At 40.3% G+C, this 19,218-nt stretch overlaps 2 protein-coding genes across 10 annotated transcripts in view; one reads left to right on the forward strand and one right to left on the reverse strand.

Annotated features, from left to right (window-relative positions):
* ERCC8 (ERCC excision repair 8, CSA ubiquitin ligase complex subunit) overlaps window positions 1-13,903 on the reverse strand; it is a 38,412-nt gene extending 24,509 nt beyond the window's left edge. For 5 of the 9 annotated variants that reach the window (XR_013958671.1, XM_080636748.1, XM_080636751.1 and 2 more), the window contains exons 1-7: window positions 13,779-13,903; window positions 11,538-11,633; window positions 11,289-11,390; window positions 7,274-7,397; window positions 6,133-6,214; window positions 5,475-5,543; window positions 3,394-3,457 (exon numbers count right to left, since the gene is read on the reverse strand). Coding sequence is in view for 8 of the 9 variants with exons in the window: in XM_080636748.1 (XP_080492874.1) it covers window positions 3,394-3,457; window positions 5,475-5,543; window positions 6,133-6,214; window positions 7,274-7,397; window positions 11,289-11,390; window positions 11,538-11,633; window positions 13,779-13,855 (614 nt within the window). In the remaining variant the exon portion in view is untranslated. Of the gene's footprint in view, window positions 1-3,393; window positions 3,465-5,474; window positions 5,544-6,132; window positions 6,215-7,273; window positions 7,398-11,288; window positions 11,391-11,537; window positions 11,634-13,751 lie in introns of those variants that run through there. The other 4 variants (XM_080636749.1, XM_080636747.1, XM_080636753.1 and 1 more) reach the window with 4 other exon arrangements.
* A 103-nt stretch (window positions 13,904-14,006) lies between these two features.
* NDUFAF2 (NADH:ubiquinone oxidoreductase complex assembly factor 2) overlaps window positions 14,007-19,218 on the forward strand; it is a 65,690-nt gene continuing 60,478 nt past the window's right edge. The window contains exon 1 of the mRNA XM_080638616.1: window positions 14,007-14,242. Coding sequence (XP_080494742.1) covers window positions 14,116-14,242 — 127 coding nt within the window. The 5' untranslated portion in view covers window positions 14,007-14,115. The remainder of the gene's footprint in view (window positions 14,243-19,218) is intronic.

Raw genomic sequence — 19,218 nt, forward strand, 5'->3', positions numbered from 1 at the left:
GGTTTGATGTGATAGATCATCTCTACGATGGCTGATTCCCTCAGAGACTGGATGCCTTTGTCTAAAGTAGTCCACTTGGCCAAACGACTCGTAACATCATTCTTGTATGGAAACCTTTCTTTCACAGCTGCCAAGAGCCGCCTCCAAAGACTGAGGGACTTTTTCTCTCTTGCAATTGCTTTGTCAATTCCCCCTTCTCTAGCAAGTGATCCCAGCTGCTTGGCTTCCATACCTCCTAGTTCGTGACCATCGGCCCCATTGTCCCAGCACCGGAGCAACCAGGTGATGATGTGCTCCCCTGGTTGACGGGTAAAATCTTTTCGCATATTCCGTAGCTCGGTTGAGGTCCGAGGTCGAGAAGTCACCTCTTCTTCTTCTTCTTCGTCATGTGATGATGACTCCTGACCAGATGCTGTCCTGAGTGGTGAATACATTGTTTCTTCATCTTGCTTCACCCTTCTTGCCTCTTTATTGCTTTTTCTCTTGCGTATGGGGGCAATCGATATTGGTACGAATTGGTCCTCTGGTTTAGCTGCAGTCATTATCACTGTGCTTTGAGTAGCAACAGTACTTGTCGCGGGGGGTGGTGTAGCTGCTGTGGCTGGGGCTGGGATAGCTTCGCTATCTGTTGCAGTTGAAGTTTGAGTAACGGCTGTACTTGTCGCTGGGGGTGGTGTAGCTGCTGTGGTTGGAGCTGGGGTAGCTTCGCTGTCTGTTGCAGTTGAAGTTTGAGTAGTGGCTGTACTTGTCGCTGGGGTAGCTGCACTGTCTGTTGCAGTCGAAGTTTGAGTAGTGGCTGTACTTGTCGCTAGGGGTGGTGCAGCTGCTGTGCTCGGAGCTGGAGTAGCTGCGCTGTTTGTTGCTTCGCCCTCAGATCCAGGGACATTTCTTTCCTTTTGAAGGTGCTGGATAGCGTTGAACAAGGCCCGGTAAGCATAGGCCAAGCCCCAGCACGTTGCCATGATTTGTCCCTCTCTGGTATGACCAGGATGACAGCACACCTCATTTAAGTGTTTTACTAATTCTTCTGGATTTTGCACTTGTTCGGTGGTGAAGTTCCAAAACACTGGAGGGGCCCACTGACCTAGATACTTGCCCATACTATCCCACACACCCTGCCACTCATGGCTGTCCAGCCTCGGGGAAAATCTCTCGGTCCCCCTATTTTGTCGTCTAACCCCAGACAAGGCCCAAACCCGACTCTGCTTAACTCTTGAGATCAGACGTAATGGTTGTGGACAAAACACACTCTGTATGCGTGCCAACATGGTGACCCCCATCACAATCAGCAAACAGGTCTCAACAATATTAAAAGGCCACTCAAAAACTTCAAAACTCTCAAACGATGCTGTAAACGGTCGGGAAGGGGCACTGGGAGGGTAAAAGAATGTCTCCTTCATAGGTTGATCACCCAGGAAGGAGAAAAAAGATGTATAGTTGCTAAGCATTTGTATTATATACCTCCCAAAGTATAAAGGTGGTGACCACACTGGGAACATAAGCCAGACCAGTTTCATGATCAATTTTTCTATTGTATTACAAGTCATTACCATAAAATACAATGAGACAATAACCTTAGCCCAAGCCCCACACTTGAAAAACACTAACACAGCAAATACTGGCTCTAAGTAACCTATGGCATATTGAGACTGTGAGACCAAAAACAACAACTTTGAGAGCCAATAAATCAGCATTGTGACAAGTGACTATCAATCCAAAACACTGAATGCTTATCACAAATACGATTAGACACACTCCGGTCAGATCTGTCGTTATCTCAACCCTTCGAGCCCCACGTTGGGCGCCAAAAGATAGAACTGTCGTGGTTTAAGCCCAAGCTGTAAATCAGAATCACGCAGTCTACTGCCTCCCCCCCCCCTCCCGCCACCTTTCTTCCCTCCGCTTCTGGAGGGACGGGGAGGAGAATCAAAAGAATGCAGCTCCCACGGGTTGAGATAAGAACAGTTTAATAACTAAGGTATAACACAAATCACCACTGCCGCCACCAACAATAACAACGACAAGAGAAATAACAAGGGAAGAGAACACGATACCGCCCGCCGGAAAAGACAGCCCGGCCGAAAAAGGGACGTGCCCTTCCGAGTAGCTCCCAGTTACATCCCCTGGCATGACGTGCTGTGGTATGGAACACCTCCTTGGCCAGTCTGGGTCAGGTGTCCTGTCCCCGCTTCCTCCCGGCCCCTCCTCCTCCCTGGCAGAGCATGAGACTCACAAAGTCCTTGGTCAGTCTAAACATCAGTGTTATCAGTTTGGTTTTTTTTGTTCCCAAGCTGAAAGTCAAAAACACAGTGCTGCAACAGCTACTAAGAAGGAGAAAAACTGACTGCCACTGCTGAACCCAGGACACCTTCCACTGGACTCACTCAAGCAGGTCCACATTCCTCTTGTGTTGGGGCCCCCAAAGCTGGATGCAGTGGTCCAGCTGGGATCTCATGAGATCAGAGCAGTGGGGGAGAATCACCTCTGCTGACCTGCTGGCCACACTTGTTTTGATGCAGCCCAGGATAGCGTCTGGGCTACAAGCTCATACTGCTGGCTCACGCTGGGCTTCTCATCAGTTAACACCCCCAAGTCCTTCTCCTTAGGGCTACTCTCAATCCATTTTCTGCTCAGCCTGTATTTGGGCTTGGGATTACCCTAACCCAGGTACAGGACCTTGCACTTGGCCTTTTTGAGCTTTGTGGGGCTTGCACTGGCTCACCTCTGAATTAAGAGGTTTGACATCAGAAGGCAACGGTATGCAATTTTGATATCAACTTAATTAAATTTCACTCTCAAGTTATAAAATGGCCATTCATCTCTGCAATTCAAAAGAAAAGACATGCCAACCACAAAACTGAGCAATGTCACATTATAATTAAAAGCTAAATTATGCAAAACTTCTAGGAAAGTAAAGAGGATCTTTTAGACTGAAAAAATAAAAGGCCCAGGAATATCAACATACAATCTATACTCACTGAAGTACTGCAGCTTGGAAAGTTATTACCCATCAGCTAAGCTACCTAAGTTATGCTCTTTGACATTACTGGTGATTAATCAGAATGGTACTTTGAGCTAAACATTTTACTTTGGTATAAGAAAGATCAGCAATATGAGTGTTAATAAACAGTAAAAAGTGTCTTATGTTCTATCATTTTCATATATACTTAAATCCAATTACTATTTCAGAACCCTACAATTTTCCTATAAAATAAGAATAATTTGGATCTCAGGCCTTTTTTCTAGGCAAGACCTATAAAACTGTGACTAAGTTAAAGTAAATGATGAAAATAAACTTGAAAAGTGCACTTGAATTGTAAAAACCACACAAAATGAACGTATAAAGTTCTATCATCAGACATTTTTAGTGCATATAACAGTCCAGCAACATACCTACCTTCCTGTTGCCAAAACATATTCATGACGTGGGGACCAAGCCACTGCCAATACTTCTTGCCTGTGACCTAAAAGTTAAATGAAAAGGCTTATACACACCATTTTATGTAAATAACTAAAAGTAAAAGCAAATACTTCATTCTATAGAATCCAACAATCCAGAACAATTATCTAAATTGTAATATGAATTTGAATTTTGTGAAAATGTATTATTTTGTCCTAGAGGTTATTTCTCATTCTTCCTCTTGCTCAAGTGGAATTGCAATTTACTTTTAATACTTTTATTAAGTTTTATGTTTGCACTGGTGTTCTTATATGCAAAAGGAACTTTCCATTTCTTTTTCTTCAGATCCTTTCAAAATGTTTAATAAAAAGTGTATTTGCCTTATGTACTTAAGACTAAAATTTAACTCAGCTCAAATACTCTTGTCCTGAATATGGGATATTTTTTCCCTTAATTAGGTCTGAAATATTCAGACATTAAGATAAAATGTCATATCCAGTGCTGCTTAGTGGGTGAGTAATATGTATTATGTACATACACACACACACGTCTTAAAACTTGGTAAGTTTTTAAAGTGATGAATATAATTTCATAAATAGAGGCAGTAGGAGTGTAAGGTGTCTTAGATGGAAAGGTAGCAATCATGCTTCCTGTAATACTAGAAACACATTGTTGAAAAAACCCTAAGTTATAGCAAATACAGGTTGTAGCAAATATATTTTTGCTAATGCAGTTTAAAGCTATGTGAACCACCTTGCTCCTGGTACATCTTCTAGTAGCTGGTTTTCCATTACCTGAAATAATCAAAGGGCCATGATGCCCAGGATAATGGAAAAAATATCCATAACACAGGTACTACTGGATACAATTGGAAGGCTCAGGGCAGACACATTTATTTGGATCCATTAAGTAAATTACAGACAAGCATTTACCTCCATTTCGGCTGCTAGAGTTAGGCAATGTGAAAAATGTTCATATCTATTTTCCAAGACACTATTGAGTGGTTCAAGCTCTGCAAAGAATGATTACGTTCAGTGGAAGACAATTTCCTTCTGCTTGTTCCCCTAATACTGCATTTAAGCTAACTATATCAGAAAAGACACAACTAGCCTGTTCCTGGAAAGCACTAACTCTTCTGTCAAAATTAAGTAGCTCTGCTGGAACCAAACTGATTCTTCAGTGAACAACTTTTTTGTCTGCACTCTCTGTTCTAGAAACAGAACATTGTCATACCCCTTGCAGCAAATTTAATTCAGAAGGATTTGGTGACTTAAGCTCTGCAACCCACAAAAGCACCTTTTAGACTTGAGCTGGCCAGTGAAGAAATAAGGCTGCATTTCACAGTGCTGTCTGAGCTAACACTCCTATAAAGTTCCTGGGTCAGATCTGGCTCTTGCTCTGCTGGTTTGAAGCATGAATATTTACTTTGTAATTGCCTTCACTTGAGCATTTGTATATATACTCATACTCCAAAAAGTAAACATTAGAAAACACTAAGTACAAAACTGAATGGCTTACAGAACAATAAAGCCCCTGTGTTTACTGAATTGGGTAAATGAACAGGATTAGGTATCACCCTTCTATAGCGAGTAACAACTCACCAGTTATACAGAAACTTCTAAACAAAGCCATGCAAGCACCTCGACAGGTATTTTGTTGAAAAGAGTGATTTTTTTTTTTTTTGTGTGTGTGTATTTGGTTAGTTTGGTTTTTTTTTTTAAAAAAACAAACCCCACCAAAAAAACCCAAAAGAAACAGCAACCCATATCAAATTTCCACGAGCACAAAAACACTGCCTATGCTTAAACACGTAATAAATAGTTATCACTATCAATTAGATCATAAAAAAGCCTCAACATCTGTAATAATTGTTCATTAATTAGTATTTGTATTATTCAATTCATTATCACTAACACCCAGAAGAACCTTTTGCCACTATGTAACTTTCACAACTGGCAATAAATAAATTAGTCATGTTACTTACAAAGAATACATTGTATACAGTATTTCTTTACACGACTTGTTTTACTCAAAGTAGTCATTGTCTAACATTTATGTTTCAGACTAAAAGTACCCTGCAGAATGTGAGAAAAAGATCCCGACTTCAAGTCACAGAGCTGTACTTTAGGGCTTTTGGTACCAACTGTAACAAGAAAAACAAACAAAGACAGCTAAAAAAAATAAAACAACTCAGCATTTGAGAAAACAATAAAAAAATCTTAGCAATAAGAAAGAAATAGAAGAAAAATGTTAGCTGCATAACAGTTCATTTACTCAGAGCAATGGGTTCTACTAATGGATTTACATTTTTAGTCCAAGTAAACTTCCTATATAACAACTTAGAAACTGTGAGTAAACAGGACAGTACTTAAGAAACTTAAACATTAAAAAAAAAAACCTTTTTTTTTTTTGCTAAACATAGTTCAACTGTGGACATGCAAGCAACATGCACAGAGTTCATTTACACTGTTTACTATGTTTGGATCTAATAACATTCAAATGCTAACTTATGTAAAGTAATCTAATTATAGCTAGGAATTTTTATCCAGAAGAAGACCCAACTGATGCATTATTTCAGAAGAACCAATGTGATATTTTCATAAACACCTAACTAGCCAATAATATTTTATCAAGGAACAAAGACAGGGGAGGGGAAAAAACCCTACAGATTACACATGCTTATTACTTTAAGATCAAAATACACATGGTATTTCTTAAAAACACATACATACCTGCTACTAAAGAATGATTTGTAGCAACTGGAGACATGTGATGGCTATAAACTGTTTCTTTAAAGTGAAAAGCATCTGCAGACTTACAACAAGATTAATTTAATCACAGCACAAGTTACCAGAATTAAAATCCTCATTATTAAGAGTTTTTCAAGTAACAGCTACAAGTAAGACTAATACAAGTATTACTCTTTAAATACTAACAATAACTCTCCTGATTAGAAACCACATCACACAAACATTGCAAAGTAAGTATGTTTCCAAGACTAGAACAACTATGCTAGAGCTCTGAGGTGACCCAAAGGAAGGACCAAGAAAACTGGCTACTCAGAAGCATAAATGGAAATTATTAAAAAGAAAGTTAGCAAGAAAAAAACCCCCAGCAAATGGTAATGTTATGATATGGAGACAGAAGGCAAGAGGAGGAAAGCACTTAAACTAAATTTAGAAGTCTCTTGTCATTCACAAACATCATACACTATCTTCAATTCCTAAAGAAAAAAAAAAAACAAAAAACAAAAAACCCAACAAAAAAACAAACAAAAAAAACCCCAATCCCCCACAAAAAAAAACAAACAAAAAAGAAACAAAAACCCCAAAACAACAAAAATGAAACAAACAAAAATCCACAAAAAGACCACCACAGAAAATTATTTAACCTTGTGAATGTTAAAATTACAGAAATATTGTATTTGCTTTAATAATCAGTACAATTACTTTCAGGAACAATTGCTTTTGTTGTCCCATTCTAAAATATAGTGTATTTGAAAAAAACCTTTAAACTAACTTTTCTGTGTTTTCAAATACAACATTTGGTGGCACAACAGGTCAATCAATCTTCACATGCTCACTGCCTTTTAAGTGATGCTCACAGAGCTACCTGGAAACTAAACTGAACTTTTGAGTTATGAATAGTAACTGCAAATACGGTTTCACATCTGACAAGAAGAGGTCAAAATTTATTCTCTATTGTGTCCCTGCAATGATAACAATGATGACAGACCTGCACCCACAGTTCTAACAATTTGCTAGTTTTCATCCTTCTCTGGATACTTGGTCCTGTTGAGCTCTGGGAGAACTGGATTTGTAGAATGAATAACACGTATAAAAACAAGCCTGTAACTTGTAGAAATTCTCTTACTTTTAAAGTATTTGTATCCCATATTTTCAAGGTTTTATCAAACGAGCTGGATGTAAACATGCCAGTGTCATGAGGATACCATTGGACTGTCTCCACACTGAATTTATGCACATCAGGATGGCTCCTAAGATCAAGGAAAATATTCCAATTGGTTAGTGTCTTGATAATAATCTTATAATTGTCTTGATTTTTCATGACAAGTTGAAAACATAGCTTAAACTTCATTAACGAAATTTTGTACTGAAATATTAAAAATCTAGTTGTTTCAGCACCTCAATTTTTTAATCAACCAATGTTAATTACTTCCAACAGCCTTTGTTTCAAGAAACTACAGATTATTTACCTTTTTAACCATGTTAACTGTAGGCAGCTAAGCACCACCACAGCAGCTTGCTCACATCCCACATGCAGTGGGACGAGGGACAGAATCCAAATGGCAAAGGTGAGAAAACTTGGTTGAGATACAGACATTTTAATAAGTAAAAGTAAACAAAACAATAAAATAAATTAAAAAAAAAAGAAAAAAGAAAAAAAAAGAGGCAAGCAATGCAAAAGCAATCCCTTACCACCCAGAACCTGAGAAATGACAACCCCTTAAAAACTTTCCCCCCTCAATTTTGTTGCTGCACATTATGTTGCATGGTATCAAACATCAATATCCCTTTGGTCAATTCAGGTCAGCTGTCCCAGCTGTATTCCCTCCTAGCCTGCTTGCTAAGGGAGCACAGTGAGGAACAGACTCTATGTGACACTGCACAAGCACTATTCAGCAATAGCTAAAACAGCATGTTAGCAAGATCAGTCACAAACCCAAACCATAACACCATACGCTCATGGCAGGGGGGTTGGAACTAGATGATCTCAAGGTCCTTTCCAACCCTAACTATTCTATGATTCTATGATGAAACTGAACTCCATTCCAGCCAGATGCAATACACTTGTGAAAATAGTCCAGCTGGCTCCATCTACAGCTCAAGAAGGGCTCAGATTTCTTCACCACAGCTCTTATCTTTGCATTGTTCTCTCAGGTGTCCTGGCCTCCAAAGCAGTAACTATTGCAGGACTATCACTGTGTAAACACAGATGCAGATCTTCTGTACAGATCTGGCACCACACCTAAGCTAGCAAACTTTCCTACTCACTTGGGTTGCTAGAAAGCACAGAAGATATCTTTAAATAGTTTGCCATAAGCCAGCACTGAGGACATCAAGTGGGAACTATTGAGCAACTGTTGAGCTACACTTAGCAACTCCTGCATTACTTATCTCTGAGGCATACCCAAGAGCAGCCTGTTACTTTGTCATAGTGATAAAAATCAACAGATTTTATGCACTTCTTCTACAGATGGACCAAGCTAAAAATCTCTGCGACCTGCAGTGCCAGGAAATAACTCCTGACTCAGAGCGAACTTATTCTTGCAGAGGCTTTTGTATGCACTGTGCAGAAGAAGAAAAAAACCCAACCCTAAACTCATGGAACTAATTATCCTGTACTAAGGGTATAGGTGCACAACACTGGACTGTGCTCAGCACTAAGGGAAAGCAATTAGTTCTTCCATAATCCAGAGGGTTTAGGAATGAACTAAAACATACTTGAGAAGCTCTGCAGGAATAACCTTAGATCTGGCTAGGCTTAGTAACAGCTACATGTCACTCAGCCCGACTTCATCTCTCAGGGCTGTATTTTATACCCATTTTCTTCCATTACACAGAATATCCCAAACTTTCCTACCAAAGTACATAATTAATTCTATGGATAGTAAGGTCACTGCCCTTCATTCCTCTTTGAAGGGTTTTCAGTAGAAGAGACTACCTTACAGACAAGCATCAGCTCTGTATCACCTAGAAGGCAGTACTGTTCAGTTATTCTCGAATGTCAACTTTTTGCCACAGAACACCATGGATCCCATAAAAACATGTAAAGCTCCATGTGCTGACTCCCAGTGGAACAAGGAAAGTTCTTGGTTTTGCAATAGTGGCCCTACATTCTAGGGAGAAACACTGGCTAAATCACAGCCGGACACGAGGATGCACTAAAACTCAGCAGGCCCAGTTCAGGGTCTACACGTAAAGAGCTCCAAAGGGCCTCTACCTTGCCTGTAAGGAACTTTGGGACCACAGTTGCATTGTGACATTGTAAACTTGGAATACGGGTTAACTTTAGCAACATGACATTATCATATGCTTCAAAGATAAGAGCCAGACAGTCAGATGGGAAGCATTTCTTACTGGTAACTACAAATTCATTTAAGATGTCAGGAACTCCATATGAATAATATTCCAGTATCTGAAGCTGTATCTATAGCTAATTAGCTACATTAAGTATTTAAAACGTACTAGAAAGCTACATGAAAACTGGAAACAAACAACTGAGGCTAAAAAAACTACTATAGTCACTTTATGCACAAATGATAGCAAAAAAAGCCTATCATTACTGTGTCACACAGAATCAGATTCTACTAGTGTGATTTATGTCTCTACTCAATTGATAAGAAACAAACTTGCCTAGATGCATCTTAACACCTACTCAAGAAACAGACTACCAACTAAGTTCATAAACAGAATTTTCAAGTAAGGAATATTTCTACTGACCCAACTGAAGTTAATGGTAGTGTCATTTTTAGCACGGATTTGTCAGTTTCCATGCTGTCTTCTCATCATGTATTTCTTCAGTTTGCTGTATTTGTTTCAGAATTCATCTCTATTTTGAGATTTGGGTATGTATAGTTATTACTTGCTCCTAATTACAGTTTTAATTAATTTTGTTCAAGAAATCACAGCCAAACTCGTATCAAATGCAGTTGACTTGCAGTAAATTCTGTTCCTATTCACTGGTTTTGATGCATGTTCTATTACCCTTTTTCGTTCTTATGGCCCAAGATACCATTTAGGACTTTTACTGTTACAAATCTGTTCTATTCTTGTTGGTCTTACTCACAAAGCTCTTAAACCTTAAGTAATTTGAAGACTATGAAAAAATAAGGGAAAACGTAGCTACTAATCTTTCACACTGTAGGACATATTTTATGAGTCACAGATAAAGCCCTCACCTACTAGATAACTTTGCTATCTAAAACAAGGAAAAAAGCTTTTCCTAGAAGACTTAATGATCACAACAGACAAAGTTATACTGCCTGCAGTGAAACCCAGACAAGTCAATAAAGGTTTGAGTCTTTATATAGATTACACAGAGTATGGTAGTACCCTGTTCTTCAGAAAAGTCTCATTTTCGTCAGTAATGCATCTGTCTTTCACAGAATCATTCTATATGATTCAACTATATGATTCAACTATATTCATCTATATGATCATCAACTATTCTATAATAGTTAGGGTTGGAAAGGACCTTAAGATCATCTAGCTTCAACCCCCCTGCTATGGGCAGGGACATCTCACACTAAACCATGTTACCCAAGGCTCTGTCCAGTCTGGCCTTGAACACTACCAGGGATTCACAACTTCCTTGGGCAGCCTGTTCCAGTGCCTCACCACTCACGTCAAACATGTCTTTGTCAAATATGTTTTTAAGAAGTCCTGTATTAATTATCTTTGCATCTGGTGAACCTGAAATAGCTATTAGTAAAGCTGGAGCAGGCAGATGGGAAATAAAACAACTGCAAATCTGTATTAGATTCTTTTTTTTTCAATAAGATGAACAGGATTACACAAATATAATTTTCCTTTTGCTTAAATATGTATTTATTCAAAGATACACATGCTGTATATTCTTGAGGGGTGCAAAGAACGTTTCTACAAGAGGCAGTCATTGTACATATATTGTAACTGTTAGACAAATAAAGAAAAAACAATTATTCCTCCTACTTAGTAAATCACATAAATCCACACAGTTTCTTGCCTTCTTTTTGCATGCCAAAAACCATAATGCATCCTGCTAGCCTTCACAATTTCTGGCACTATTTTCTACAGTGTTTTATCCTAGAAAGAAGAACACCCATTAATTTGTCACACAAAAGATGTTACACTACGAAATTTTAATAGAACTTTTGAGTACCTACCTTCCCACAGAACAAAGTGCTTTACACGTGTAACTTGTTTCTCTGGTCAAGTTTTCAAGGTCATAAAGCACAATAACACCATCTGACCCACCAGATAACATGCTGGAAGAGTTAACAAAGCACACAAGTTACAATACTCATGATCTCAATATGCTCAATATGACTGAGTGTTCAACAAGAAAATAAATCCGTACTACCAACACAGTGAAGTACTCATATACATTTTTACCAACTAAAATATATACTTACTATCTTCCCTCAACAGGCTCAATATCAAGGGTGTTGATACCACTCCCATGTATTCTTTCCACATCTCTATCTTTATTTAATTCCAAACTTAGAACCCTTAAAACAAAAACAATAAAAATCAATAAAAAAACCACCAAAACCAGAATATGAACAAGTATGAACAAGACTAGCACAGCAGAATTGCAAAATGTTCCTGTGTTCTCTTAACAGCTCAAACCACAGTTTCCCTCGTCCTTAATGTACTTAACCCATCCCTGTTATTTTCTCCAAAACTAGACAACAGATGCAATATAGGGCTGGAAAAAGCCCTGTGAATTTCTAAGGAAAAAAAAAAATATACTTTGTTGTTTGGAAGGTAAGAGAGAAATAAAAATGTAGAATAGGCTCAAAGAAATAGTAAAACAGCATGTGGGGATCAAGACATGAAACAAAAAAAGGGGCGTAATTTGCAAACAGTGAGCAAAAGCAGCATTAAGAAGCAGTTGTTTTAGATGCAACAAATATTAGTTCGAAGCTTCATCATGTACCATCCTTCCAAGCTTCTGTTTCCTTGGAACTACGGACACCTAATGGAGGCCAGATTCATCCCTTGAAACTACGGACACCTAGTGGAGGACAAATTCATTCTTTGGAACTACGGACACCTAGTGGAGGACAGATTCTTTCAGTTCAACAAATTGCAGTATTTCCTTTAAGGAAACAATGTTTGTGTGTTATGTTTTCTGTAATATTAAATAAAAACTACACTATCCACATGAAGTTCCCAAGGCAAACTTTACTTAACTGCAATTAGTATCTTGCACTACTTAGTAGTAGCCTGTATCTTTAAATATGCTTATATTACATGGTCAAAGAAGAAAAAGATTCTGCTTCCTTTAGCCATGCTACCTGATACAATATTAGCCTTACAAGATGACCAGAGCTTCCCACAGCACTATTTTGTAAAAACTGCTATCAACAAAATTGTAACCAAGTAGATAACTGAGAAGCTGTAAGGCCAAGTGCTCTTACTTTGCTTCAGCTGCAAAAATCTTGATGCAAGAAACATAGGCTATTACAGGCAGACCCTCAATAGCATGTCTGCAGGCATGCTTCAAAAGCAGTGAGTCATTTAAGCTCCTTTAAAATATGTTAAATGTAAGTGTGCAAGAATTCACCTAGAACAAGAATTTTTACATATACATGATACCTAGTTTAAAACTTTTGAGGTCAAGACTGAATTTTAGTGAAGAAATAAATCCCCCAAAGGAAATGTTTTAAAACAAATTACTTTAAAAATTAGTTATAAATACAATCTACTGAAGACTACAGATTACTTATTTTTAAAGTCAAAATTAAAACGCTTAGGATGGGAAATGTTAGGTAGACAGCTGTCCAAATAACATAAATCCTTCCCACTATGCTTCTGTTCTATGCTATGAGTGCTTAGAGCACAGAAATGAAGTAAAACTGTGTTGTCAAAATGCACATAGAAATAAGTTTCCTGAATCACCAAAGTTAATATCAATTTTTTAGAAAAATCTTTCTACAATTATACAGCCTCAAAAGCTGTAAATGAGCAACACAAATCCTTCCTGCTGCTGGAGCTGTATGAGTGACTGAACTGAGACTGGCTTTATCTTGAAATACAGGTACAAAACTGATTCTCTGATAATGAACAATTATCACATTGTAACTTAGCGGGAATATTAATAAGCTTCTCCATGCAATTATCACTTTCCAAAAAAGCTGCTGGGAACCCAAAAAACCCCCTTCTGCAACCTGCCAACATGCCAAGTTTGGGAAGAGGAAGGACAAACTGCAGGGGCACAAGCATCACATCCATCTTGCTTTTCACAAAGCAAAGCATAGCCACACACACATTAAAACTCCTGGCGAAACTGTTACGGTAGCAACAGATTGGGGTATAGCTACCTGCCCTGCCCCTACTCAGCCCACCCCACGGCTGCTGACCCCCACAGCTGAAAACCCCGTTGGACACTCTGAAGAGAAGCACCGCTGACATGGCGGAGCCTCTGCTGAGGCCTCCGGAGCCTGCCGGCTCCCCGCGCCCGGAGCACTCAGCGGGGCAGGGCAGAGCTCCGCTCTCTGCGGGAGCTCCTTCTCAGGCCTGCCTGGCACAGCTTGGGTCGGGCGAGGACTCCCGAAGGGCCAGCGCCTGGAACTACCACCGCCGCCGGGACCTCCTCGCCCACAAAGCACAGCCCCACCCACCCCTAGCTCCCCACCGGTCCCCGCTACCTCCGGGTAGCCTCGGCCCGGCGCAGCCGCAAAGGATCGTCGAGCCCGGCCTGACGAGCCCAAATTAACCCCAACATGGTGGAACCGTGAAGACATCCCACTCCGCTCAGCCATTTTAGGCCAGGGGTGGCCGGCCTCTACCAATGGCGAGCGGCGTTGCTGGCATGCCCGCTACGGATGGGCGGAGTCAGGCGGTGTGCTCAACCGGGCAGGTTCAGGGCACGGGCCGGCGCGCGCGTATGACGAAGCCCGTTGGGGGTGGGGCTTGAGGGGCAGCGGCGGGTGGTCGGTTGTGGCAGCGACCTTGTGGGTGGTGGTGGAGCCCTGTTCCACCGGGATGAGCCGGTCTTGGCAGGCGCTGCGCGCCTTGCGGCTGCGGCTCTTCGGGCCCGACAAGGAGCTGGTGGGCACCGACCAGTTTGGCAACAAGTACTACCGGGTGCCTAAGCACGAGACTCGCCCAGGTACGCGTGGGGGCCGGGAGGCGGGAGGGCTGCGAACGGGGGCCGCCGGGCCTGTGGTGGTGGTGGCGGGTGGTGGCTGAGGTCAGGGTGGCGCGGGGACCCTCCGATCTGCCGGAGGAGTGCGGTGCTGCGCGGTCGGTGGCCGTGCCGCTGCTGCTTGCAGTTGGACAGGTCTCTTGTAAGTGAGGGAAGGAGTGCGGGGAACCGGCGGTAGGCCCATCCCGTGCAGCTCTCTTCGGGATACGTGTTCGGTTAATCATAGGGCTGATGCTCTAAGGCTAGAAGAAACCTAAAGCAAGTTATTGAGAGATTTTGGAGTGTAGCCATCACCCTGTAGTAGGTAGGTAGGCAGGCAGCAATAAACATACTGACTCATCATAAAAATCGTAGAATCATAGGTTAGGGTTAGAAAGGACCTTAAGATCATCTAGTTCCAACTCCCCTGCCTTGATAATTCAGAGCACTTCTGCATGTATTTTTAAATTAACTCCTGTGTGTATGTTCACTGCATTCCGAGGTAAAACAGTTTTTTGTGTTTCTGCATGTGTTCAGGAGCCTGGGTGCTCTCATATCTCATAGCATATCCTCACATCATTCTCTGGAGATACTATGCTTACACTGCATAGCTATGTGTAATTTATTGAAGGTGGTTTCCCTGAGGGTGTCTCAGTACCCATGCTTTAATATTTCGTAGTCCTGTTTCCTCTCCCTGCACAGGTTTGTTTATCTGTTTGCTGTTTTCCATGTTTATATGGCCCAAACAACTAGAGCACAATTGTATTCTTGTATCCTTGTATTCTTCAGAATACAAGGAGAAGCAGAAAGTCCGAGACTTAAGTCAGTACACTTCCTAAAGGGAAGGGAGGGAAGGAAGGGCCGCAAACCTTCCCTTCAGAAGCATGTAATGGTTTCTGGAGTTCCTTTGCTTTCAGGGCAGTTCCTCTGACCGGTTTTGCTGTGAAACTTCCTGAGCAACTGACAGTGACTTAAAGCAGGTCTGCTGAAATAGCCATCTAGGAAGAATTTGTGAACACCCTTTTGTCAGCAGTGTGTTTTTCCTCTGGATTAATCATAGACTCATCGAATAGTTTGTGTTGGAAGGGACCTTAAAGCTCATCCAGTTGCAACCCTCTGCCGTGGGCAGGGACACCTTCCACTAGACCAGGTTACTCAAAGCCCTGTCCAACATGGCCTTGAACACTGCCAGGGATGGGGCAGCCACAGCTTCTCTGGGCAACCTGTACCAGTGCCTCAGCACCCTCAGAAAAATGATTTCTTCTGAATATGTAATCTAAATCTACCCTCTCCCAGTTTAAAGCCGTTCCGCCTTGTCCTGTCACTACACGCCTCTATAAAAAGTCCCTCTCTAGAATACAACAGTGTAACACTTACAGGCTGTCTTGCTTTCAGCTGTTGGTCTTCTCTCTGTTGGGGTTCATGGTGACTCTGAGGGGCATATAAAAGGCTTTGTCTTTTAGCATACAAGAAGCAGTAACAACTACAGTCAAGTTTCTTGTGTGTGATTACTGCAGTTCCAGTCCTTAATTACCAGTAAAAATGCCTTGTTTTAGCAGAAATACTGGCAGACTTTTTCTTGATAGTTGAATTTATGCTGCCATGTCTTTTACAGTGAAAGGTCTCTCTTGAAACTTTAAGGATGATCTCTGTATTTAGGACTTAGTAACCGGTATTTGTAGTGTCAGTAAGAGGGAAGGGGAGGTAGGACATTGAACTCAGCAAGAGCACAGATTAAGAGGTTTTTAAAATTAGTAATGAATTGCAGTAGTTGTATTTAAGAACACATCGTGGTAGCCTTTATGTTTCCCATTTTTTGCTAAGGTGAACTGTAGGAAGTGAAGTTGCACTGAGTTTGCTTTGAGCAGGGAGGGCTGATTGTTAAATCCTGTGCAACTACAACTAGGGCTGAAGTCTGTGAGACCAGCACTGCTGTAAATCTTAAGGTCTTTGCACATTAAGTTTATTTTAGTGATATGGATGATACAGTGTTTACGGTATTATCGGTACTCCTCTGTTACTGGATTTTCCTCATTCTGCAGTTTGTCTTTGCCTTGGCCTGATGAAAATTACGCACCAGCATCTTGCATTGATGCAATGTTTTACTGCCACCATAAGGGAGAGATCTCTTCCCTCTATTTTCTTTCTCACTGCTGCTGACTTTTCACTATTATTTATTTGGTCCTCCTATAGAAGACTTTAATAGAACAAGGGATTAAAATAACTTGATGAGGAATAAATTGCAAGCTAGAACTGGCACAGAAGTGGGAATGAGGATGAGCTGTTAGATAGAAGAAGATTATACAAGATACCTTAAAACAAATTGGAGAGCTAGAACTTTGTCCTGGACAGAGTTAGTCCCTAATACTTCCTAATCATATTCGCCTCAATTTTTCTTTGCCTTCTAATAGTTTGCTATAAAGCTTTTCAATTCCTCTGTCAGTCAAATGCATATAATCTGGGAAAAAGAATGTATTTAAAAAAATATTAAAAAGAGTAATAAAAAATAAAAAACAAACCCTAGCAAATGGCTAACGTTTTATTCACTTCTCCAGTGCTTCTGTCTTTGGAATGAAAGAAAGTAAGGTAAGGGTTCTTATAATTTAGATTTATAAATGGAAATTTGAGATACTCAAAAAAATACCACATTTTCCACAAATGTGTTCATTTACAATTAATTCTTCCTTATTGTTCTTTTTATGTAACTAGAGGACAGGATAGTGTATATCAAAAATACTACTACTAGAATTCTGGGTGAATATGCTACTTTTGAAAATACTACTTTTGAAAGTCCTGTTTTCTGTTTAATTTACTGATGTATATTTGACACTGTGCTACCTGTGGTTCTAGATGATCTAAAAAAACCTAGCCGCTCAGCATCAGCAGAATCAAAGAACTCTGAAAGAAGTAAGAAAGTCTTCCCCTCACAAAGAAGAAATTAATGGTGAAACTTTTTTATGAAACTTTGCTTTTTATTCTGTTGATTTGTTCTGTGTTATATTTATTGGTGGAACTCACTGGTACAGTCAAACGCACTTGACCATTGAAATGTGAGATGTAATAATCATTAAGGAGGGAGGAAAATAAATAGAATTAAAACAGCTTCAGGAAAACAGGCCTCAATAAATTTGGAAAACCAATGGGAGAGATCCTGTGAATGGCTAAGAAGAATAAGCTGTATAGGGCAGTTCATACCTGTACCTCCTCTGACTCTTAAAGGCACAAGTACAAATTGCCTTAATGTGGATGAAGGCTAAGAAGTATAACAATAAATTGACCTAGCTAAATCATAAGGTTTTAGTGACCTCAAAAGTAAAAAAACCCTCCATGAATCAGATTAACTGATATATGCTAGAAAAGAGAAATAAGCAATAACTTATAAGTATATTCACAATGTAGTGAGTGAAAACTGATGTGAGGTTGTTGGTGTGACAAGATAGGTTCTCATCAAAATTGTTTTCAGTGTGAACAGTACTTTGATGGGTTTAGACCTTTTTGTGTGCAAAATTTAACACTGTCGGTGATGAATTTGCTCTGTGGCTGCAGAGCAGGTTGAAAACTATTCTTGGAATTGTCAGAAATGCTACCCTGTCAGCTGGAGGGGAGTATCCACCCGGTGTCAGATGAAGTTCAGAACTTTCAGAACTACTAGGAGTTTTAATTAGTGATTTTGGTGAAGATCAAGAAAGTATTTTTATTACATTTGCAGGTCAAACTGTGCAGGAGGAAACTGGGAGTAGCTGTGAAGGTCTTATGGCAAGTCAACTGTCATATAACTCAGCTGGCATCAAGCCATGCTTATTTCTAAACAAAGGGCATGTGATTCGATGGCATGTAATTCAGTAGTATAGCGTGTATCATATTAGCGCTGCTACAAATTTCATTTCTGTGTTCTCTTAATTTGGATACCCATTTTCTCTGTTTCCATGTTATGGATCATTATTTACTTTCCTTGAGGAAAAAAACCCTTTCCTTATGAATTTTTATTATTATTATTATTAAGATACAGTCTTCCCTGCCTCCTGTGGCAGTGCCTTGCTACTTTGGGTTACTGGGACGCAGGGGATTCTATATCCATTAAATTTCACCACCCACAGGTGACTCACTTCCACTGTAATGTGTGCTTTTACTTATGTACCTGTCAATCAATCCTTGTGGTGTCACTAGAGAAAAGACACTAGGTTTGGTCTATTCCAGGGCAGGGACATGTGCCAGTGCTTTCACAGGTTTGTATTACCTTGTGGCTGAGGATATGTCAGTTTATTCTGTCACTAGGACAGTGATTATAGATGGTTGTGTATATAAAAGACTATGTAAGAGACCAGTGCAGGATGCAAACAGCACTGGAAAGAAATTGTTTGTAGAGGCAGCCTTGTAGAGACCTTGCAGAGAGCTCTTGAGTGCGGGTTCCATGGTGTCTGCACCATGATTTTCTGTTCTCTGGATTTGAAGAGGACCGAGTAGCTCTAGCACAGTGCCAGGCCCAACATGCTTCATCCTTTTGTACTGTACTTGAGCAAATAAGCTCATGCAGAACAGACAGCTGTTGCTTACTTTTTCATGTTTTAGACATGGTAGGTGTATCAGGACCAGGCTGGGCTTTGTTTCAGACCAGCGGGGAGATACCAGCTTAAGCTAGAGGTGAGAATGGAATCAGTATGTAGTACCTGTGCCTTCTTGTGCTTCAAGAAAAAGCTGACTGACAACTTCCTTTTGGCCTTCCCTGACCCTTGGCAGAAGTTTAGAATAGAATTACATGGAGCCCATGATGCAAAGAATTTGTATTTAATTTCTTTCAGTTGTGAACTGTTCTCTCCTGTACTCAGTCCAGAGTCCAGGATGCTTGGACCCTGGAGCCTTGTCTGCGTGAGTAAGGAGTAGTAGGAGCCAATCAGTGGATACAAGTGGTTGATGTTGAGTTTCTTTACACCTCCATCATGTGATTTGAAGAGTTTATTTCA

The sequence above is a fragment of the Psittacula echo genome (assembly GCF_963264785.1).
Source record: "Psittacula echo genome assembly, chromosome: Z".
In the NCBI taxonomy this organism is placed as follows: domain Eukaryota; kingdom Metazoa; phylum Chordata; class Aves; order Psittaciformes; family Psittacidae; genus Psittacula; species Psittacula echo.